The sequence below is a fragment of the Rhododendron vialii genome, chromosome 5a (assembly GCF_030253575.1).
Source record: "Rhododendron vialii isolate Sample 1 chromosome 5a, ASM3025357v1".
NCBI lineage: Eukaryota > Viridiplantae > Streptophyta > Magnoliopsida > Ericales > Ericaceae > Rhododendron > Rhododendron vialii.
Window position 1 is genome coordinate 7,044,387 of NC_080561.1, and position 23,597 is coordinate 7,067,983.

The 23,597-nt window shown below is 41.6% G+C and overlaps 2 protein-coding genes, 1 long non-coding RNA gene and 1 other non-coding gene across 6 annotated transcripts in view; 2 read left to right on the plus strand and 2 right to left on the minus strand.

Moving 5' to 3' along the window:
• On the minus strand, positions 1-3,856 carry LOC131326974 (protein kinase STUNTED-like). Its single transcript, XM_058359914.1, has 6 exons — positions 2,350-3,856; positions 2,040-2,255; positions 1,786-1,949; positions 1,484-1,711; positions 1,253-1,402; positions 1-528 (listed from the first exon to the last, which is right to left on the minus strand). Exons 1-6 carry the CDS (start codon positions 2,597-2,599, stop codon positions 271-273), a joined length of 1,266 nt encoding a protein of 421 aa, XP_058215897.1. The 5' UTR covers positions 2,600-3,856; the 3' UTR covers positions 1-270.
• LOC131326976 (uncharacterized) overlaps positions 74-23,597 on the plus strand; it is a 26,960-nt gene continuing 3,436 nt past the window's right edge. Inside the window, exon 1 of the long non-coding RNA XR_009200140.1 lies at positions 74-259. This is a non-coding gene — a long non-coding RNA (uncharacterized LOC131326976). The remainder of the gene's footprint in view (positions 260-23,597) is intronic.
• The window catches only part of LOC131326967 (uncharacterized), a 145,411-nt gene continuing 125,812 nt past the window's right edge, over positions 3,999-23,597 (minus strand). For all 3 annotated transcript variants that reach the window (XM_058359903.1, XM_058359904.1, XM_058359905.1), the window contains one exon: positions 3,999-6,408. In XM_058359903.1, the coding sequence (XP_058215886.1) occupies positions 4,507-6,408 (1,902 nt within the window). In that variant the 3' untranslated portion in view covers positions 3,999-4,506. The remainder of the gene's footprint in view (positions 6,409-23,597) is intronic.
• Positions 14,960-15,066, plus strand: LOC131328089 (small nucleolar RNA R71). The gene has a single exon (XR_009200371.1). It is a non-coding gene; the product is annotated as a small nucleolar RNA R71 (small nucleolar RNA).

The window sequence follows — 23,597 nt, forward strand, 5'->3', positions numbered from 1 at the left end:
TGCATTTTAGATCATTGCTTCCCATTTAGATGTATTGTGCAACTTAAACATCCCTGATTTGTAGGGACTCGTTCCTTTCATAAATAAATACAATGTCTATAGACTCTATACTTCTACAAATCACCTCATTACTGGGTGCAAACTCTTCCTCATACTGTACAGTGACGATGACACATACTTTTTTTTTGTTTTTGGTTTAAAAAAAAATGTCTAGCAGCAGAAATGTCTTGAAAAACTAGCCACATATATTTTGTTGACAGTGAAAAGAAGCTAATCTAAGCTTGAGGATCGGCTCCATCTTCCTTTCAAGTATTCTTCTGAGGAAGTTCCGCTGCTTGGCTCCCCACTGCTGAACGATGTGGAGGTGTCTTCCATGTCAAGCAACACAAGGGTCAAATGAGACTCTGTGCTTGAATGGGGATAAACTTCATCATCAGTATTTTCCTCGTTTTCTGTACCTCTTCGATCTCCAAACTGGGATTTTACAAATTCCTCTACATCTTTGTCCCCTTTTAAGATGTTTAGTATCTGTTGAATGGACAGGAATTTCCCAGTTCAAAGATAATGGCTGCAATGAAACAAACCAACAATATGCAAAACTAGTATTAGAGAAACCAAATTTATCAACAAAGACACAAGTGAAGCCAAGATTTGTATTGCTTATGTCCAGCGTCAAAGAGACTGGAGGAAGATTTCACTACTGGAAAGGGAACGAATGCTCCAAAGAGCTACGATAGAGTTTTTCTAGTAGGATAAAACCAATTTTCCTCTCTCCCTCAAAAGCTACTTCTTAGCTGTTTGAACCTCTCAACCAAAAGCCTCATTTCACAATTCTCGTAAAACAAGAAGACACCAAGGAACGAAGTTCCATCAATCCACCAAGGTCACACCAGAAGGAAGATAGCCGAATGCCTACAGAGCCCTCTGCCACAGAACTGATAAGTTCAACCAAGGAAGAGATCTATGCTATCCTTCCTAAAGTTAATCCATGCCAGATTGGGTGTCCTTCTACTCCAAGTTCAAAATCAATAAGAAACATTCAAAATAAACTGTTACAAAGCCCAAAAACCAAGTCCAAGTCAGTAGAAAAAATCTCCGGTCGGATTCAGCCTGAACTCATTTGGTAAGAAGCTCAAATTTGTGTCACGTTGCTCTACTTAATCAGACTAAAAATGAGCTCAAGCTAAATTGACCAGAGGTCAAACATTGAGCCAATTCCAAACACTAATAATCACTATAGAATTGCTATTACCTGTCTCATTTTAGGATGAAGCCGAGCTGATCTTATGAGGCAGAACCTAACTGCAAGAGCCATTCTCTGAATTTGAACCTCATCGATATTGCCATCAAGGTTAGGATCCAGTATGCTTCTTAGATCTCCACTCTCTAGCTTTGGTCTTGCCTGAACATGAACTACTTAGTCATATACCTGTAAATAAAGCTTGCAGGAAATAGAGGTTTCTGTTAAGGAAAAAGGCCTTACCCACATGACCAAGCTTTCTTGGCCTTTGGTAGACTCCGAACTGATCGGTTTCCTCGCCGATAACAATTCAAGGAGAACCACACCAAAAGAGTAGGCATTGATCTTTTCATTGACTTTTCCATACATAAAATACTCGGGAGCAAGATTCTGAAAAGTTACTACTACATCATTGTCTGTCAGGAACGATGAATCTGACGGCCCCCATGTTGCTAACCCAAAATCAGATAACTGTCATAGGAAAATTTAACAAATCATCAACATTGTAGACAGAAATAATACGAATTGTCAACTGCTTGAAGTACCTTTGGTTCAAACTCATCGAGAAGAAGGATATTTGAGGACTTGACATCTCTATGAATCACTGGGGTAGAGCATTCATAGTGAAGGTAATTTAGGGCTTCAGCAATCCCAACAGCTACTTTGCATCTCACTTGCCATGACAATACTGATTTTTCTTTGCTATTACCTGTTTCAGCGACCAACTGTCAATTAGCATAATTTTTAACTTTCTATTGACCATTACATGGATAGGGATGAGTTTTAAAGGAGGCGTTACCGTGTAGGTTTTCCTCTAGATTTCCTTTAGGCAACAAATCATAAACAGAGATCAGGGCATTGTCTTCAACACATACACCAATCAAAACATCAACTACCTGAGTAAAATCCTTCCATGATTCTTTGGACGACTTTAAAACCTTGACTGCCACCGGCTTCCCATCCGGAAGAATCCCCTTATACACGCAAGTACACCCTCCTTTACCGATCAGCTTATCTGCAATGGAACAGAATATTCAAAAAAAAAAAAAAAGATCCACTCAAACAAAACCATGTTAACTGTTGTCTGTTGAGTCAAATTTGAGGGTAACCTGAGGAGAATTTCAAAGTAGAAGTTTTCATGACATCGTAGCTGAACCATTTGCAGCCGGATGAATTTTTTATGAAGAACTTCTCCAAATTCTCTGGTAGCTCACTTGTATCTGTAGTGCTGTTACTCTGTGGTGAGAAAGGACTTTCTGCTTCAATTGGAGTCATTGGACTAAAACCACCTTCCTTGGATAGAGGACTCTGCGGTGTAGACTGGTTCGGTAATCGCATTACCAACTTCACAACCGACATTTTGCTCGCTTCCTCTGCTGGAGGACTCACTACACTGAGCAGTGTCCAACCAGGCCTCTACTCCCCGAAATCCTCCGAATGAAAGGAAAATGAACTTGTAGAAAGTGCTTTGTGTTGTTGAAGAGGGTTCAAATTAGCAAGGCTGTGTCTAGCAATCTCTAATGTCTCGGAATCACCAAACTCAGACCGGGTATCTAGTGTTTAAAAGGCTAGGGATATTTTGGTCCGATCAGCCAAAAATAGCAATACCATGTGTAGTAAGACTAGAAAAGAGAAATTCTATTAGGGTGGTGTTAATGCCAAAACTGTTTTAAACTGTTTTTGTTAATGCCAAAACTATTATGCATAAAAAGCTTGTACCATGAGCAAAGTAATAGTTTTGGCATTATCATTTTCCATTCTATTATTCAGAGTATTATGTTACAAGAGGCCAGTATATCGTTATATAGGGAAACCGTAGAAACCCTAAGTAAACCCTATTACATGAAAGGACAATACTACCCTTGTAACTAAACATTAATAGCATCATACACATTAATATTCTAACACTCCCCCTCAAACACATGATGCGAACACGGAGAGCATCGTGAGTTCGCCTGATGAAAATGACATGATCCAACTGATATCTTCGACTGAAACAATCCAAAAAGCAAAGCCAAATCGATCCAATCCAAAATGAAGAATCACTAATACTTCGGTACCCGAACAACTGCAGTGGAAGAGCAAACGAAAATGGTAATGGAGAAATATGAGACAATTTCCAACACTCCCCCTCATGTGCGAACCCCAAATCGCACGGGGAGAGATAAATAAAGGATCTAACACGGATCACATCAACGGATCCAACAAGGATCACAACAAGACAAGGTGCCAGTGGCACAACAAATGGGGATTTAACAACCAAACAACGAGACAAACACTCGCCTATAATTTCACCAAAAGCCGAGAAATATACTTAAGGGACCAAACTGTCACACTACTACAAAAACAAGGACCAAACTGTCACACTGCTACAAATTAGAAACCAAAGCAAATACTGCAAAGTTCAGGGGCCAAACTATTACAAAACAAACGTGAGGGACTAAAGTGTAAAACCCTAGAGATTGGATAAACGCGAGATCTTGCTAAAAAGCCGGGAAAAAGATACTAGAAATCAGTTTCTTGGGGTGAAAAGTTGAGATTACTTCGCTCAGAATTTGGTAAAAAAAAATTTCATTATTTTCAATGTGAGCTTTGAAAATTTGTGAAAAAAAAAAAAAAAACTTTTACAAACCCTAAAAAACGAGACTTTTACGAACACTAATTAAAAAAAAAACACTTTTTAACAAACCCTAGATAGAAAACTAAATTCTGATACCATGTAGTGAGACTAAAAGGGAGAAAACTGAAAGAGGAGGAAGAAGATATGACCATTGTGCAAATTCTGTGGTTTGTTGCAGAATAGATGAGTGCCCAGCGGACGACAGTGAGGCATAAGCTGCCCGCCGGAATGCGAATATCCCACAGGCCTAGATCTTATGCTCTAATACCATGTAGTAAGACTAGAAATAGAGAAATTCTATTATTTTGTATTCTGTTACAAGAGGCTAGCACATCATTATATAGAGAAAACGTAGATACGCTAAGTAAACCCTATTACATGAAAGGACAATAACGTCCTTGTAACTAAACATTAATAACATCATAAACAATAATATTCTAACACCATGGACAAGCCACATTCCAAAAGGCCTCCAATTCTTTTATTATATACTCATACTTCGTATGGATAACACATATCCCCCCAACTAGCAAAAGAATGGCGACATGGCTTGGTTGAACTTGGAGCCCAACATGAGAGAGAGAAAGCGCACTCCAATATACGTGATCCCAATCTATGCACCACCTGCAGTTTCCGTGTTGCCAACTCATGAACCACCGTCAATATTTGTGTTCCAGATCGATCCTAATTGACGCACCACCTCTTGTGGTATTTGTGTTGCCAACAGCTGGTAGTTCACAGTCGTGTTGCCAATCGATACAGAAGCACTGATATTCTTCGAGCTCCCAAAGGAAACACCACCTTCTATAGTCGTGTCCCCAATTAATACACCACCTTCAGTATTCGTATTCTTGTCACCATCAGATGCTCCTTGTGGCTGTTTGGGAGGTAGAGATTCCCAATCTGATACAATGAAGTCCTCGCCTCCAACTTTTAAATATCCCCTACTGTCTCCACCTATGGGCCACCATGTCCCCTGGTACATAACTTCTAAATTGATGGCACTAACACCGTCCTTGGTGTTGAAAGAGGGCTTGATCAATGTACAAGCTCTTATAGATGCGTCTTCCCCTGGTTGGTTTGCCTGTGCAGTAATAAAGTCAACTGAGTCTTTAGTCGAGCCCCAAGCCCAGCATTTGCCATTGTCACATCTTATGTGGACTAGTCCACCTCCAGACTCTGACATCTGAATTTCGTGCTTCACGCCCCAACTTCCAACATTAGCCGTCTGATCAAATTTCATGTAGCAATTTTGCCCAACTGGGCGCAAGTAGTTTTTGTTCAAGAGTGAATTGAACACTACGATTTTTGTTAAGTGCATTTCCTCTTCAAACTCTGGCAAGTTCATTTCCTCATTCCCAGTTGATGCACTAGTACCTCCTGTATACATATTTTTGTCACCAACAGATGGTCCTTGTGGCTGATTGGGTGGCAGCAATTCCCAATCTGATATTATAAAGTCCTCGCCTCCCGTCACTAAATATCCCCCACCGTCTCCACCTATGGACCACCAGGTTCCCTTGTGCATAACCTGTAAATTGACGACACTAACACCGTCTTTGGTGTATTGGGAGGGCTTGATCAACGTACAAGCTCTTGTAGTTGTGTCTTCCACTGGATGGTTAGCCTGTGCAACAATATAGCTTCTTGAGTAATCAGTAAGACCCCAACTCCAGTACTTGCCGGTATCACAACATCTTATGTGGACCAGTCCACCTCCAGACTTTTTCTTCATAACTTCGTGCTTCCCGCCCCAGCTTATGGCATCCACTACCTCGAATTTCATGTAGCTATTTGTCCCTTCCGGGCGCAAGTAGTTTTTGTTCAAGAGCGAATTGAACACCACAAACTTTGGCAAGTCAACCTCCTCTTCAAACTTTGGCAGGTCCATTTCCTCTTTAAACTTTTGAAAGGCCATTTTCTCACTCCCAATTGATGCACCAGTACCTCCCGTATTAATATTTTTGTCACCAAGTCCCTGCAGCTGATTGGGTGGTAGCATTTCCCAATTTGATACAATGAAGTCCTCGTCTCCAGCTACTAAATATCCCCTCTCGTTTCTACCTACGGACAACCATTTCCCCTGGTACATAACTTGTAAATTAACGAACTTAACACCATCCTTGGTGTTATAGGAGGGCTTGATCAGCGTACAAGCTCTTGTAGTTGTGTCTTCCACTAGTTGGTCAGCCTGTGCTGTGATAAAGTTAACTGAGTCTGTAGTCAGACCCCAGCTCCAGTATTTGCTGGTGTCACAGCATCTTATGTGGACCAGTCCACCTCCATACTTTGCCTTTTGAACTTCGTGCTTCACACCCCATTTTACAACATCCATTACCTCGAATTTCATGTAGCTATTTATCCCACCTGGGCGCAAGTAGTTTTCGTTTGAGAGTGAATTGAACACTACAAACTTTGGCAAGTCTTTTTCCTCGTTCCCAATGGGTGGTAGCAATTCCCAATCTGATATGATGAAGTCCTCGCCTCCAGTTACTAAATATCCCTCATTGTCTCCACCTATGGACCACCATGTCCCCTCGTACATAACCTGGAAATTGACAACACTAACACCGTCCTTGGTGCTTGCGACCTTATAGTGTGTTGCAATAAGAATACCCCAAGCGTAGGGCTAGGTCGGTTGAAAGCATAATAAAACCCGGAAGTCCGGGGTCGAATCCACAGGGAGCGCATCCATAACTTGGCTCGAAGATTAGCTTGCGTAGAGAATTTTGGCGTTAGGACCGCCAACCAAAGTTCGGCGTTGAGACGGCCAACTGAGCGATTTAGAAAGTGGCTACTTAACCTAACTACGGCTTTTTAACTGGAGATTAAACTAAAGGCTAGGTTTAGGGATAATTAACACCCATAACGTAAGGATGAACTCGATTCTTCTCTTCTTAACAACGGTGTTAAACATGACTAGGGCTCTTTTGATTCATTTTAACAAACACAAAGAGGGACATAGCTCCAAGCATCAAATGTGGCAAATAGCTTAGCCCTTGCCTACATTTGATCAAAAAGATTAACACCTCTAAGTTTTGGTACATAAAATTAGTCCTAAGCCATGTTTAAGCTAGAAAATGGAATTTTACAAGAGAAGAACAAGCTACATCCTTGGTTACGGGATGTTAACCATCCCACAACCTATCCTTACTACACTACTCACTCATATTGAAAGGGGCAACGAAATGAGCAAGGGGAAACATAAGGAAAATACCAAACATTGAGTAAATTCGAAATAAATACAAGATCCTCGAAGAGAATGAAATTTCTTACAACTTTAATGAAGACCAAAAGCTCCGAAAGTAAATGGATCGCACCTAAAAACCTTGCTCAAGACTTGAATGAGGAGAGAGGTTGGAGCTCCATTAATGGAGGTAGAGAGAGAAAGTCCAAAAATGAAAGATAACCTACTCCTCTCAGGTCTGGGGGTATTTAAAGCCCCTTAAAAACGAGTTACAAAGGTCCTAAATGCCCTTAAAAAGTTACAAAAGTCGGGCACAAAAAGTAGATTTTTTTCCAGGATGTACCGGTATCGTGCAAACCTAGTACCGGTACATCGCTTGTTTCACAGCATTTTGAACCAAATCTGTCCGCGATGTACAGGTACAGCTTTTATCGGTACAGGTACATCGCTGGCAGAAAGCTTCCGAATTGGTTTCTTGCCTCCAACAGCCCCTTTGACATCCCGAACACTCTTCGACACTTCTTTAAACAATCCTTGGGACTTGGTAGCGGGGTGCACATGGTCTCGGCTCTTTGGATGATCCCGGGTTGATTTCCTTGGCGTTCAAAACGCTTTATTTTCTACTTTAACCTGTAAAGGCCAAAAACACCAACTCCGCGCAATATCAACTAATTAAAGTAAATTATGCACGAAAGAGGGACAAAATTGGTATCGATAAGCCCATTTTTATACACTATCGAGGGCTTATCACACCCCCCAACTTGGACTTTGCTAGTCCCTAGCAAACTTAAACAAAAAGTAAATGACTATACTATGCAATTTTCCCCCGAAACAAAATACGAAATTATGCTCAACTTAGGATACGGCAAGAGTCCACAATCAACACCCCTTCGAACTCAATCACATGCAACCCACGTACGTGCATACAATGAACTAAGGTGAACAAATAATGCCAACGGCCAAGCAACATACATTCACCTTGAATTTCAATTCCAGGACTCAAAAGAACGTACTTTGATATGAATTTGCACAAAGTAATAAATTAGAACATCCCATGATAAGCGCTAGCAAGAATCGCAATAGCAGGAAACAAAAAGCTATGCATGCTAATCAAAAGAGCGCCGAGCAAAAAGAGCTAAGTAATTATTCACAACAAACTAAACCAAACGGAAATTTCATCCTAAATTAGCATTCAATATCGATCGTGCATCAAAAGGAGTTAGACTAGTGTACATTAGGATCAACTAAGGACTTCAGTAGCTTATAATGACCTTGGTGCCAAGAAAAGGGAAACAAAAAGGGTAGCGGCCAAAAATTCTCAGCTTGGTTTCAACTACCCTTGGCCACTACCATCCCTTAAACTACCCAAGACACGGCCACTTGCCGGCCAAACACCAAACAAAGTTATGAAAAATAAAGAAAAACTACTAATTAAGACAAACTAGAATTACTGCCACCGACTCCACCACACCGTCATCCTCATCTGGCTCTTCACGGTGTTGAGCCTCAAGCTCCCCCTCTCAATCGGACTTTTTCTCATCCGGAATGTATGCTAGCCCGGAGGTCTAACCAATCCTCTCATCATAATAGTAAATCCACTTTCGAATTTGATTTTGCTCTTTCATAGCATTTCTTTGATTTTCCTTTCGTTTTCTTTGAGGAATCGGGTCATTTGAGGTGAAAATTGTAGTGAGAGAGATTAAGGAGCCAATTCCGAGGGCATGAAAGATGGAGATGAAAATTTGAGGTTTTGGGGTCTATAGTGGGAGGAAAGAGAGCATTACACACAAAATCTTCAAAAAATTTCCAACCAAGTACCGGTTACCGATCACTCTTAAGACATCCACACCACCCCCAAACTTCCTTAACTCATTGAAATACAATTCTACATAACCCTCCAAACATCCGGTTCCCTAAGCTTGAGCAATAAATGGAGACTCGGACTTCGGTTCAAAATTAAGGACGAGGGGACTCTTTTGTGGTCTAATCAAGCAAAAATGCCTTGCATCATTTCCTACGTATGCCAATCAACTCCACTATGATGCATGAAAGATATTTACACTACTCAAGCATGAACAAACGGGGTATTATTTACGCAAGTGCAGAAAAAGAGACAAACAAGCATGGGATGCTTCAAAACGAACTTCAACTCTAGGCGATGCATGCTACTTGACACGACTTGGAGCTCAATTTGTTCAACAAAGTTCACATATATGCATGCACGTGGATTCAACACATGATCAAATTTGATGGGGTACACGACTCTTGCCATTATTAGGGAAAAATTGAGCATAATCTAAGTATCTAACACTTGAAATCACTAATTATAAGGGAAAATTGCACAAAAAATTTTAAAATTTTCTATGCAGAACCGAGAACGTAAATTAAAAGCATAATCCATCCCCCCCAACTTGAAATATGCAGTGTCCTCAATGCAAAAAGACGGTAAAGAAGAGAGGGACAACAAAAATATACCGACGGGGTGGAATGTCAACCACCCAATACCTCGACCAAGTTGGAGGATTTTTGTCATCGCCATCGTTCGTCAACGGAAATGCTTCGAAGGGCACCACCCTGCAAAAGAGTTAAGAACCAACTTCCAAAGAGGAGACAAATGACATGAGTACTGCCGGCTCGCGTTAGCCCGGCCCCCAAAAATTATTATTAACAAGTATTTAAACCACCGAATCGTCACGTGATTAAACGGGTACTACTTTTCTCCCCATGTTTCACTTAAGGTGTTGCGAAGCAAGTTATAAACATCTTAAGCGAAGCATGGGTGGCTATACCGGACCACAAAAAATTTGCCCTTACTAACCGGAGCTGGGTACACGAACCTTGTTTGAATAGCGGCGTGCGAAGCTATAACCCAAGTCAATGATGGGTACCCCCGAAGAGGCCGGGCCTTCCAAACAATTAAGTCCAGAAGTACGCAAAAGCTCCCCGTGAAAACAATTTTTTTTTTTTTAGAACCTTTCAAACCAACGGATCATCCGGATAAACCGGATCAATTAACTCCTCCACTGTATCCTCCACCGTAAAATTTTCCAAAAACGGTTTTAAACGTTGACCATTCACTTTAAAAATATAACCATTTGCGGGATTCACAACTTCAATAGCACCGTGCGGAAAAACTTTGTGCACAACATAGGGTCCCTCCCAACGAGATCGCAATTTTCCGGAAAAAACATGAAGTTTGGAATTGTACAATAACACTTTTTGCCCAACTTCAAAATTCTTTCTTTGGATATTCTTATCATGAAATTCTTTGACTTTTGACTTATACATGTTGGTATTATCATACGCATCCCGCCGGATTTCCTCGAGTTCATTGAGTTGGAGTTTACGATGAGCGCCGGCATTGGAAAACCGAAAGTTTAAAGATTTTATGGCCCAATATGCCTTATGTTCCAACTCAACGGGGAGGTGACACGCCTTACCGTAGACAAGCCGATAGGGTGAAGCGCCCAACACAGTCTTGTACGCGGTCCGGTATGCCCACAAGGCATCGGTCAAACGAAGTGACCAATCCTTCCGGTTCGGATTAACTGTTTTTTCCAAAATGTGCTTTACCTCACGATTGGCAAGTTCGGCTTGACCGTTGGTTTGGGGATGGTAGGCGGTGGATACCTTGTGGGTAATGCCATACTTCTTCATGAGGGCCGCAAAAGGCCGATTGCAGAAGTGTGAGCCTTGATCGCTTATAATGGCCCGGGGCGTTCCGAACCGTGACAAAATATGCTCCTTGAGAAAATCAAGCACCACTGCGTGATCGTTGGTGCGTGTAGCCACGGCTTCAACCCATTTGGACACGTAGTCCACCGCCAAGAGAATATAAAGGAACCCGTAAGAATTTGGAAATGGGCCCATAAAGTCAATTCCCCAACAATCAAACACTTCCACGACTAGGATATTGGTGAGGGGCATCATGTTCCTCCGAGTCACCGCACCTAGTTTTTGGCATTGCTCACAAGCCCGGCAAAATGCATAGGCATCCTTGTGAAGATTTGGCCAATAGAATCCACATTGGAGAATTTTGGCGGTGGTCTTTTTATGAGAGAAATGGCCACCACATGCTTCGGTATGGCAAAATGAGAGAATCCCCCGTTGATCGTCATCGGGCACACACCGCCGGATAATTTGGTCCGAACAATATTTGAAAAGATAAGGATCATCAAAGAAGAATCTTTTCACCTCACTAAGAAAAAGCCTCCGGTCTTGCGGGTTCCAATGATCGGGAATGCGCCCGGTGACAAGATAGTTAACTACATCGGCATACCAAGGGCAACTCGCAACGACAAAAAGTTGTTCGTCCGGAAATGTATCAACAATTGGGAGCTTGGAGGAAGAGTCCTTGAATTCAAGGCGAGATAAGTGATCCGCCACCACATTTTCCACCCCCTTCTTATCCTTAATCGTGATATTGAACTCTTGAAGCAATAAGATCCACCGAATGAGCCATGCTTTTGCGTCTTGCTTCGTGAATAGGTACTTTAAAGCGGCATGATCGGTGTAGACAATAATAGGGGACCCCACCAAATATGACCGGAATTTGTCTAAGGCAAAGACGACGGCAAGCAACTCTTTTTCCGTGGTGGAGTAATTCATTTGAGCTTCGTTGAGAGTCTTGCTCGCATAGTAGATAACATAGGGATTTTTGTCCTTTCTTTGCCCGAGAACCGCCCCAACCGCATAATCACTAGCGTCGCACATGAGTTCAAATGGCAAGTTCCAATCCGGTGTTTGCACAATGGGTGGGGAAGTGAGGCTTGACTTCAACTTCGTCAATGCTTCTTCACAAGCCGGTGTCCACTCGAATGGACTATCCTTTGAAAGGAGGTGGCATAACGGCCTAGATATGGCACTGAAGTCTTTGATAAAACGCCGGTAGAAACCGGCGTGCCCGAGAAAAGAGCGGATGTCCTTGACACATTTAAGGGTCGGGAGGGTGGCAATAAGATCAATCTTGGCCTTGTCGACTTCGATCCCCTTTGATGATACAATGTGGCCCAAAACAATACCATGAGTCACCATGAAATGGCATTTTTCCCAATTGAGCACCAAATTTTTCTCCTCGCACCTCGCCAGCACCTTATCCAAATTTTCCAAGCAGGATTCAAATGAGTCTCCGAACACCGAGAAATCATCCATAAATACCTCGACGATCTTCTCAATCATATCGCTAAATATGCCCATCATACACCGTGAGAAGGTTCCGGGCGCATTACACAAGCCGAATGGCATGCGTCGATAAGCAAACGTTCCAAATGGACAAGTGAACGTCGTTTTCTCTTGATCGGGTAAGGCGACCTCTATTTGGTTGTACCCCGAATATCCGTCTAAAAAGCAATAATAAGCATGTCCCGCCACCCGCTCTAAAATTTGATCAATGAAAGGAAGCGGGAAATGGTCCTTCCGGGTGCTAGCATTAAGCTTCCGGTAATCGATACACACCCGCCATCCGGTGGTGACTCGTGTAGGGACCAATTCATTGTTAGCGTTGGGAACCACCGTGACACCGGATTTCTTGGGGACCACTTGGATAGGACTAACCCACTTGCTGTCGGCGATCGGGTAGATAATTCCCACATCTAAAAGTTTCAAAACCTCCGCCTTCACCACATCTTTCATTATGGGATTCAACCGGCGTTGGGGTTGGCGAGAAGGTTTGACATCATCTTCGAGGGCAATGTGGTGGGAACAAATTGAAGCATCTATCCCTTTGATATCCGCGATAGACCAACCAATGGCTTTGGTATGCCGCTTTAGAATTTCAAGGAGTTGGGATTCTTGCGAGCCGACGAGGGAGGAGGAGATCACCACCGGGTAAGTTTCATTTTCACCTAAAAAGGCATATTTCAATGTTTCCGGGAGGACCTTCAACTCGAGTTTTGGTGGTTGAATACTCGAGGGAAAGGTCTTGCTCTCGAGATGAGGCAACTCTTCGAATTTAGGAGACCATATGTCCGTCCCACAAACATCTTCGACGTCAAGCAATGAACATAAATACTCCACCTCCGGTGAGTCAAGGAAATTTTCTTCTTCGGCGGTGAGACACACCTCCAACGGATCCTTGTACAAGAAAGTGTCCACATGCTCTTGGACCAAAGAATCAATAAGATTGACTTCATGGATGCACTCATCGTCCCCCATTTGGCTCCCGATATTGAAAACGTTCACCTCCATCTTCATGTTGCCAAAAGTAAGGTTGAGCAAACCACTTCGGCAATGGATAACGGCATCGGCCGTGGCTAGGAATGGACGCCCGAGAATGACCGGAGTTGACGTTGACGCTTGTGAGGCGGGTACGGGGCAAGTATCCAACACAACGAAATCCACGGGATAGATAAAATTGTCCACTTGTACTAGTACATCCTCCACCATCCCTCTCGGGACTCGAATGCTCCTATCGGCCAATTGAAGTGTCACCGGCGTAGGTCTCATCTCCCCCAATCCAAGTTGTTCATAAACAGAAAACAGAAGCAAGTTCACACTAGCCCCCAAATCGAGGAGGGCTTTTTCAATCTTCTTGTCCCCAATAGTAATTGAGATGGTTGGACAACCCGGATCTTTATACTTGGGAACCACGTTGGTTTGAATAATAGAACTCACTTGTTCCGTCAAGAAAACCTTCTTTTGAACATTCAACTTACGCTTTTGAGTGCATAAGTCTTTGAGAAACTTGGCATACGTGGGAATTTGCTTGACGGCATCCACCAACGGGATATTGATTCTCACTTGTTTGAAAAGCTCATAGATCTCGGAGTTGGTATTGGCATGGGCCGGAGCTTTCAAACGTTGGGGAAAAGGAGCCGGAATGTTGGCAATGGGGGCCTTCGGCTCTTCCACTTGAGAGTTTTCCGGATGCTCACCAACGGGAGAGGGCTCCGAGGTTGGTGAGTCAATAAGAGGGTCCGGAGCTTGCGATACAATGGGTGTAACCCTTGGCTTGATAGGCTTTGGAGGAATAGCCTTATCAATCTCCTTGCCACTCCGCAATGTTGTAATAGACTTGGCTTGCTCGGGACTAAGCACTGAAGAGCTCGCCACATAATTGGTTCCTTGCGGATTCACTTGAGGTTGAGTCGGAAGCTTCCCCTTTTCTTGTTGAAGAACCCCCACCGTATTAGTTAACTTTGCCATTTGATTCTTGATTTCCCCGAGCGTTTGAGTGGTTTGCTCGTTGAGGGACGTTTGACTTTGCATAAAACATGACATAATATCCTCCAAAGATCGCTTTTGAGATTGGAATTGATTTTGCCCATGAGGAGGTCCCGGAGGCGCAAACCCCGGAGGTTGTTGATGTTGAGAGAATCTCGGCACTCCTTGAGATTGAGGAGGCCGAAAAGCTTGGTGTTGTTGAGGTGGTGGAACTTGTGGAGGTCCGGGAGGTTGAGAATCGCTCCACCGAAAATTAGGATGCATTTTCCACCCCGGATTGAAAGTTTGAGAATAAGGGTCAAACCGTTGATTAACGGCATTGACCTCCGCTTGCCCGGTTCCTTGAAGAATATCCTTAACGGCCGGGAGCATTTGGCAATCTCCCGTAGCATGACCTGCAATTTCACACAACACACAAATTTCTTCCGCCTTGGCCACAGAGGCCATCCCAGCAACTTTGTTGAGTTGTAAAGTTTCAATTTGGCGGGAAAGCTGGGCGACCTTGTGGGCTAGCTCATTTTGCTCATTCAATTGAAATTTTCCGGAATTGCTCGGAACTGAATTAACCATGTTCTTTTCGGAAGGGTCCGAGCAATCCCAGTTTTGAGTTTTTTCAGATAACTCCTCAAAATAGTCCCACGCCGCATCAGGGGTTTTGGCCATAACTCCACCCACACACATGCTATCCATAAGAAGTCGAGTGCTTGGAAAGCATCCCTTTAGCAAATACTCGACTCTTTGAAAAACCGGTAAGCCATGATGTGGAATAGAGTTTAGCAAATCTTTGTACCTCTCCCAATATTGATAAAATGATTCCCCCTCTTTTTGTTTAAAAGTTTGAATTTGATTCATGAGTTCCTTTGTGAGATGTGGGGGGAAAAATTTCATGTAAAAAGCCTTTGATAAATCCGCCCAATTCGCCATGGATTGGGGCCTCATGTTATTCAACCAAATCTTGGCTTTGTCTTTCACAGAAAATGGGAAAAGTTTTAGCTTTGCGGACTCAAGTTGAGCGGGCGTGGACACTATTGTTGATACCAACTCCTCGAATGCCCGCATATGAGTGTACGGACATTCTTTGTCTTTCCCATAAAAAGAAGGCATCATGTTAATGTGATGCATTTTAACGGTGAAGTTATTCGCCTCGGTTGCGGCCGGAAGGACTATAGTGGGCCGCGGAGTAGTACGGGCCGGATTCAAATAGTCGCTCATAGTCCTTTCGGGCACAACCGGCGGCATTTCGCCTTCACCGTTTCCGGCCATTCTTTCTCGAGGAGGGGTTCTTATAGAAAAAGGAGTTCTTTGGGGTGGTGGTGTCCTAGCTCGAACCCGACGAGGAGTTTTGGGTCGAGGAGGAGAAAAAGATCTATGAAGCCTTTTAGAATTTGGGCTTCGAAAGGCACCACGATGACCACCACGCATACAATTTAAAAACCCTTCTCGAGAATTAATGGGCAACAAGAACAAAGTAAACAGACAAGAGGGGCTATGCCGCCGCCTCCTAACAACAGCTTCGAGGGGCTATGCCGCCACCTCGATAAGAGAAGACAATAAAAGAAAATGTGATTTGTACTTACTCTAGCTTCGTTAAACCTCACGTTTGAGAGACTCAAGTTAGGGGTATCCACTAGGTTAAGTATAAATCACACAAAGTAAAATGAAACGGGATACTTACAATGGTTTGGCGAACCTCCAAAATAAGCTATAAAAGAAAGCGCTCCCCGGCAACGGCGCCAAAAATGCTTGCGACCTTATAGTGTGTTGCAATAAGAATACCCCAAGCGTAGGGCTAGGTCGGTTGAAAGCATAATAAAACCCGGAAGTCCGGGGTCGAATCCACAGGGAGCGCATCCATAACTTGGCTCGAAGATTAGCTTGCGTAGAGAATTTTGGCGTTAGGACCGCCAACCAAAGTTCGGCGTTGAGACGGCCAACTGAGCGATTTAGAAAGTGGCTACTTAACCTAACTACGGCTTTTTAACTGGAGATTAAACTAAAGGCTAGGTTTAGGGATAATTAACACCCATAACGTAAGGATGAACTCGATTCTTCTCTTCTTAACAACGGTGTTAAACATGACTAGGGCTCTTTTGATTCATTTTAACAAACACAAAGAGGGACATAGCTCCAAGCATCAAATGTGGCAAATAGCTTAGCCCTTGCCTACATTTGATCAAAAAGATTAACACCTCTAAGTTTTGGTACATAAAATTAGTCCTAAGCCATGTTTAAGCTAGAAAATGGAATTTTACAAGAGAAGAACAAGATACGTCCTTGGTTACGGGATGTTAACCATCCCACAACCTATCCTTACTACACTACTCACTCATATTGAAAGGGGCAACGAAATGAGCAAGGGGAAACATAAGGAAAATACCAAACATTGAGTAAATTCGAAATAAATACAAGATCCTCGAAGAGAATGAAATTTCTTACAACTTTAATGAAGACCAAAAGCTCCGAAAGTAAATGGATCGCACCTAAAAACCTTGCTCAAGACTTGAATGAGGAGAGAGGTTGGAGCTCCATTAATGGAGGTAGAGAGAGAAAGTCCAAAAATGAAAGATAACCTACTCCTCTCAGGTCTGGGGGTATTTAAAGCCCCTTAAAAACGAGTTACAAAGGTCCTAAATGCCCTTAAAAAGTTACAAAAGTCGGGCACAAAAAGTAGATTTTTTCCAGGATGTACCGGTATCGTGCAAACCTAGTACCGGTACATCGCTTGTTTCACAGCATTTTGAACCAAATCTGTCCGCGATGTACAGGTACAGCTTTTATCGGTACAGGTACATCGCTGGCAGAAAGCTTCCGAATTGGTTTCTTGCCTCCAACAGCCCCTTTGACATCCCGAACACTCTTCGACACTTCTTTAAACAATCCTTGGGACTTGGTAGCGGGGTGCACATGGTCTCGGCTCTTTGGATGATCCCGGGTTGATTTCCTTGGCGTTCAAAACGCTTTATTTTCTACTTTAACCTGTAAAGGCCAAAAACACCAACTCCGCGCAATATCAACTAATTAAAGTAAATTATGCACGAAAGAGGGACAAAATTGGTATCGATAAGCCCATTTTTATACACTATCGAGGGCTTATCACTTGGTGTATTGGGAGGGCTTGATCAACGTACAAGCTCTTGTAGTTGTGTCTTCCCCTGGTTGGTTAGCCTGTGAAACAATAAAGCTTTTTGAGTAATCAGTCATACCCCAACTCCAGTATTTGCCGGTGTCGCAACATCTTATGTGGACTAGTCCACCTCCAGACTTTGCCTTCTGAACTTCGTGCTTCACACCCCAACTTACGACGTCCACTGCCCCAAATTTGATGTAGCTGTTTATCCCATCCGGGCGCAAGTAGTTTTTGTTCAAGAGTGAATTGAACGACACAAACTTTGGCAAGTCCATTTCCTCACTCCCAAGTGTTGCACCAGTACATTTGGTATCCATATTTCGGTATCCATATTTTTGTCACCGATGGATGGTTCCTGCGGCTGATTCGCTGGCAGCGATTCCCAATTTGATATGATGAAGTCCTCGTCTCCGGATACTAAATATCCCCCCTTGTTTCCACCTATGGGCCACCATTCCCCTACGTACATAACTTCTAAATTGACGACCTTTACACCGTCCTTGGTGTTATGGGAGGGCTTTATCAATGTACAAGCTCTTGTAGTTGTGTCTTCCCCTGGTTGGTCAGCTTGTGCTGTAATAAATTGAACTGAGTCTTTAGTCAGACCTCAAGTCCAGTATTTGCCGGTGTCACAACATCTTATGTGGATCAGTCCACCTCCAGTTTTTGCCTTCTAAACTTCGTTCTACACACCCCATCTTACAACGTCCATTGCCTCGAATTTCATGTAGCCATTTGTCCCACCCGGGCGCAAGTAGTTTTTGTTTGAGAGTGAATTGAACACCACAAACTTTGGCAAGTCCATTCTCTCCATCCATTAACTACTAGTGAATTCCCTTGCCTGAAGGCACTTTCCTAGTTGAAAGATGTTGTAGTAAACCCGGGGAAAATTAGAGACCTTATGTTGGTTATTGAAACTTGTCCGTGTCATAGTTTCGCCGCATTTCAACTCCTACAGAAACAAACCCAACATTTGCATAACTAATGCGGTTTCATATACATAAATTAAAATTAAAAGAAAAGACAAAGTTAACTAGATAAATACCTAATTGACTTAAGATGTTGTAATCAACTCCTAATTGTTGGAGCTGCCAAAAAATATCAGTAGTTGATTGTTAGAGTTATAATCAGAGTTGATTAGAGCTACATTAGCTCTAGTTAACCGGTCAATGAATTCCAGTTCTTATTTCATTCCCTAAAAAAAAAAAACACAAAATATTGAATTTTTTTTAAAAGGAAGTAACTCAAAACATGGGGGGGGGGGGGGGGGGTGGCGTTGCGAACAACAGAAAAACATATCGTCCTCTACTTTTCGTGTTTTAGGGTCAGTATTTGGGTTGAAGGCTCCACCCAAAACCAGAGTTTTAATTGATTTCAAATTAAAAAAAAGTCACCCAAAAACAAAAAAGATAACGTATTTGTGAACCGAAAAAATATGAAGGTACGTTTCAATTTGAATTGTGGAAATAAAGATCAAATCAAAAAAGCCAGGTAGAATAGAATCACGAAAGAAATTAAAATGACAAAGTACGTTATGAAGTCTTCCCCTCTAAGGAATGAGATAATGAGATGAGAGACTTACCTGCTGTTCAGAAAATGCTTAGATTGCTTTTAATGGAACTTTTGCCGGCGGCTTAGAGAGAGAGAGAGAGATGAGGCGTTATTTTTTATCTGAAAGCCGAGCGTAACTTTTGCTGGTGGATTCGGGATGGAAAAGCCGATGGGGTACAACGGATTTAGATCCAACTGTGCTAGTAAAAAAAGCAAGTTTGACCCTCCAGAGCAATCGCAGCCGTTGATTTAGATCCAACTGCTAATAAAAAAATTCAAAATACTGAGTTGTTTTATGGAGTAATACTAGATGGCTTTTGATGAGTACTAAAAGTCAGATATATTTAGGGGGTGTTTGGTTATCCCAATTTGGGGTGTTTCCGGTTGTAAAATATTTATAGATTTTTATGTGTGGTTGGAAAGTTGTTAGGTATTTTTGATAGGGAATAAGTTGCTGATAGGTTTGTGAATAGAATTACTGTAGTAAAAATAAGTTTTGTTGACCATTTTTTTGTTAGTGAAAATGAGATGATAAAATACTAAAAAAAATTTATTAGTGAAAACGAAATGATAAAATGCATTAAGTCTTTAGTGTTTTTTGTTAATGAAAACAGGGTTGGTTTTTTGCATTTTGATTATTGACTTTTTAGATTTTTGAATTTTGGTCAGAATGTGTTTTAAATATAATAGTGTTTAAAAACTATGTGCAGAATGTATTTTGCAACATGATTACTGTTTTGGGAGATCTGAGCAGAATAAATTCGGCAAGTCTTTTTGTTAACCAAAATTAAAAAATTAAAAAATGAAAAGTCAAAAAGCTCCTATTCCCCTGCTTTTTACTTCTCTCCTCTAAACCCAAAAGCCAAAAACTCATTTTGTGATAATGGGTTCTAGAATGAGGGTGCCAAACCCTCAAAGCATGAAAATGAGAAAATGAAAAGCTAAAAAAAAGGGTGCCAAACACTTAGACCCTGTTCGTTTTGGAGTTTTTGATTCTAATCATTATCTTATTTCTCTTTAATCATTGCTTTCATTTTTTTCTCTACCTTTCTCCAATCATTACCCTTATTTTTAATCATTACTATTTTTTTCTACATTCATTATCTAGAAATCCACATCTAAAATACCAAAACGAACAGGACCTTAGTGCTTGTTTCACGTAATTTTTTGAGATTTTTTTAGTGTTTTGTCATTATTCAAAAAAAAAATTCATAATTTTTAATTTTACGTCAAACTTTAAAAATTTTGTTGCTATGTTTGATAAAATTTTGTTGCTATGTTTGATTTGGCATGGGAAAAACCCTCTAATTTCGTCAGTGTACTATCTTGCGGATTGGCTCACTCGATCTACACTCGGACTCACGTCTAACAAGCTAGCAGCGGATCATGCAGTCCTCCCCCTGCCATTCTCAGTGGCAATCTTCTGACATATTGGCCGGGCTCCCATTCTATTCAAAAAAATGTTACTCACACAACTTCCATGTAACAATTCACACAATTGCTGACATCATGCTAACATCAGCACAAAACGACGTCATTTTGATTAAAAAAAAGAAAAGAAAAGAAGAAATCACGAACAGAGCTTTCAGCTTTCCACATCGTTTTGATTAAAAAAAAAGAAATGAAAAGAAGAAGTCGCAAACAGAGCTTCCCCTTCCCCTTCCCCTTCCCCTTCCCCTTTCCCTTTCCCATTCCCCTTCGCGAACAAAGCTGTTCCCCTTTTCACGATTGACACAGATTATAGACAGGAGAAGCGAGAAGGGCTCCCACCACCACCACCACCACCAGCGACGATGGTGGTGGCGTTCGCCAGCGATGGGAAGCGCTGGGGTTGGGTTCTGGTGGTGGAGGTGGGAAGCGTGGTCGTCGGTAAAGGTGGGAAGCGTTGTCGCTGGTGGTGAAAGCCCCCCTCTCTCTGATCGGTGGTGGTGGCAGTTGCCACTCTCTCTCTTCTTTGAAATTTTTGAGCGTCAAAGTGGGGAGGAAAGGGAAAGGGAAAACCAGGAAAGCATGAGGGTTTTTCTTTTTTTTTAATAATCAAATGACGTCGTTTTGCGCTGACATCAGCATGACTTCAGCGGTTGTGTGAGTTATTGCATGTGTGGGAGTTATTGTGTGAGAAGCATTTTTGCTATCACAAATACTAGGTTTAGTTTTCTAGCGGATGCAGAGATCTCTTTTATACTATTTGAATCTGGCTTGTTTGCAGTCGGACTGCAGAAGTGCAGTCCAACTGATTGTAACCATCGGATGATATTTTTAACGGTTCAGATTTGTTTTCATATTCTTACCGGTACTTTTACTGGTAAAAGTTTTAGTAAATTTGAACCATTGGCTATCAAGATGAATGGATAATGATTGGGGGAAAAAGGATAATAAGTAGAGAGAAATAAAGAGAAATGAAAGTAATAAGCTAGCCCGTGTTGGGGGAAAACGACTCCATCCGATAAAATTACGCCCGCATCCATTAGCATTTTTTGCACAAGCAACAAACTCATCCCCTACAAACACAGTGTATTCAAACTTCTTTTATTCAATACTTACATTTAATTGGTTATCTCTAAATTTTAATTATTTTGATCATGTAATTATCACATCACGGTTTATTCTAGCTAGTCGATTCATGGTTGAGGCATTCACCTGGTCTCTTTTCTGATTAATTCGCTTAGAGGTCAGATTCTTAAAACACTTGCTCCACCATTACGCACCACCACAGACGACGCAGGATTTGCAAATTGGGTGGACAAAAGTTATAAAAGAAATTACAACAATTAAAAAGCAGTACGTGGCGCTAGCTTATAGCGTTTATGTGGTAGCTACTCATTGGCACACTTTTAGGGGTACGTTCCTATAAGTGCTCTTTTCCACCCTCACTGCAACATGTATCGGTTAGAGGGACCAAATATTTTGGTTGTTTGCAAAATACAATTCCGGACAATAAACCATGGTCGGGAGGTTTGTCCTTAAAACGTAGTGTAGAAAAGTCAAAAAAGAATTTTAGGAGGGACGACATAACGGTTTATATAGTTGCAGGGGAGAATTAGCAACCAAATCCAGAACTCTAGTCCCTAATAGTTTTATTTTTCAAACAAAAAAATTTGGTCCCTAAAAGCCATCCAAATTTGGTCCCCCAAGGCCATGCAAGCAGACGAAGTGATGGGACCAATCTAATGAGGATGCGCGCAATTTATTTTGGGTATCTCAAACTAGTGCTTCTTCTTGATATGAGATGATAAGACTGGCAATGACTTACCGTCAACAAGCTCTATGCTAGCCAAGTGGCTATGACGACACAAATGACAAGACTTAAAAAGACTTAAACATTGAAAGGCGGAGGAACAATCCAACTACACTCTTTCATGAAATGAAAATCTTGTGATAACGTAACTTATTTGTCAACACGCCTTAATTAAACAATCTTATCAAATTCAAAAATTGCATTTTCAAAACGCAGGTGTGAAAAGGGCCCGTCAACAAAGGGGACAACAACGGGAATTTTACAATGACTATATTTCAATACAGTGAATGAGGAGCATTACTACACAAGGGGAGCAACCTCAGCTTGTCTTGTTCACACACAAAGAGAGATTACCTATTATTTTTTCGTGTGCGGCGTAGCTGGAATCTGTGCACAATTGCTGTGTGGGTAGACTTTCTGTTAATTTAACCCCTAAGTACCGCTCAGGTATTCACCCGCGCCATTATATAAAAATTTTAAGACAATTTACAAATTTTTGCCAGTTTGTGACTTCGATAGGCCATTAAGAAGTTCTAACATTATTTAACTATCATTACATTTAATAGTTTTACGCAAATTCCTTTTATTTATTTCTATATTACATCACTATTAATGTAACGGTGGTTGAATAATATTATCGCATTTGGTGAACGCTCTTATTAATAGTGATATTCCACAGTGTTTTTGGCCCGTCATAAAATGTCGATTGTTTCATATCTGAAAAGCTATGATATTGGAAGTCACCACGCGCTAATCGCTATCATATGGCCCAAAAATCCTCACGAATATTCAATTTTGAATCGTATAACCTGAATTTCTGGCTCATTTGATAGTAGAACTTATCGCATCTCGTGCATCTCACTAGGAGGTCAAAAGTTCGAGTCTTCCCACGTGCATGTGGGTGTTCTTTCGTCAATATTATTTCTCTTCCTAATGGGGGGGAGTTGTAGTTGGGTTTATAGTGGTTGAGTTGTTGGTTTTGTTATCTCGTGGACTTTCATACAATTGATGTAATATCTCATGGTTTGTATTTTGTAATTGATACTTGATGTAATGTTCTCTTCTATAGATTAATCAAAAAAAAATTTTTTTGCTACCAAATAACATTTTTTAAACGGCAAAAGTATTAATTTTTGAAATTGTTACAAAGACAAAAGAACAAGGATTCACGACATCACTTACCCAAAAAAAAAAAAAGGATTCACAACATCATATCTCTAAACAAAATTAAGAACAATCTTGCGCCAATCCGGAATTGGCAAGATCCAACCCCCAAATCACCAACTGGGTCAAGCGCAAACCTAATTAAAACCCAATAAAAATGTAAAATCTACCGCCCAAATCCTCATCAGTTAGTAGGTGGGCCGTCAACCGAACACTATCTTTAGAGCAATATAGTCACACAGGATTCCATGCAAAAGGTCACGTGGATGTATTCAAATTAAGCGTCTTTAAATTAAAAGGCAAAGAGTC

Excerpts from the sequence above, each read along its gene's own strand:
- LOC131326974 (XM_058359914.1), bottom strand. The coding sequence starts at position 2,599 with ATGTCGGTTGTGAAGTTGGTAATGCGATTACCGAACCAGTCTACACCG. Across the intron at positions 2,256-2,349 it reads TACTTTGAAATTCTCCTCAG|ATAAGCTGATCGGTAAAGGA; the intron begins GTTACCCTCAAA and ends GTTCCATTGCAG. Across the intron at positions 529-1,252 it reads TTCATCCTAAAATGAGACAG|ATACTAAACATCTTAAAAGG; the intron begins GTAATAGCAATT and ends TCCATTCAACAG.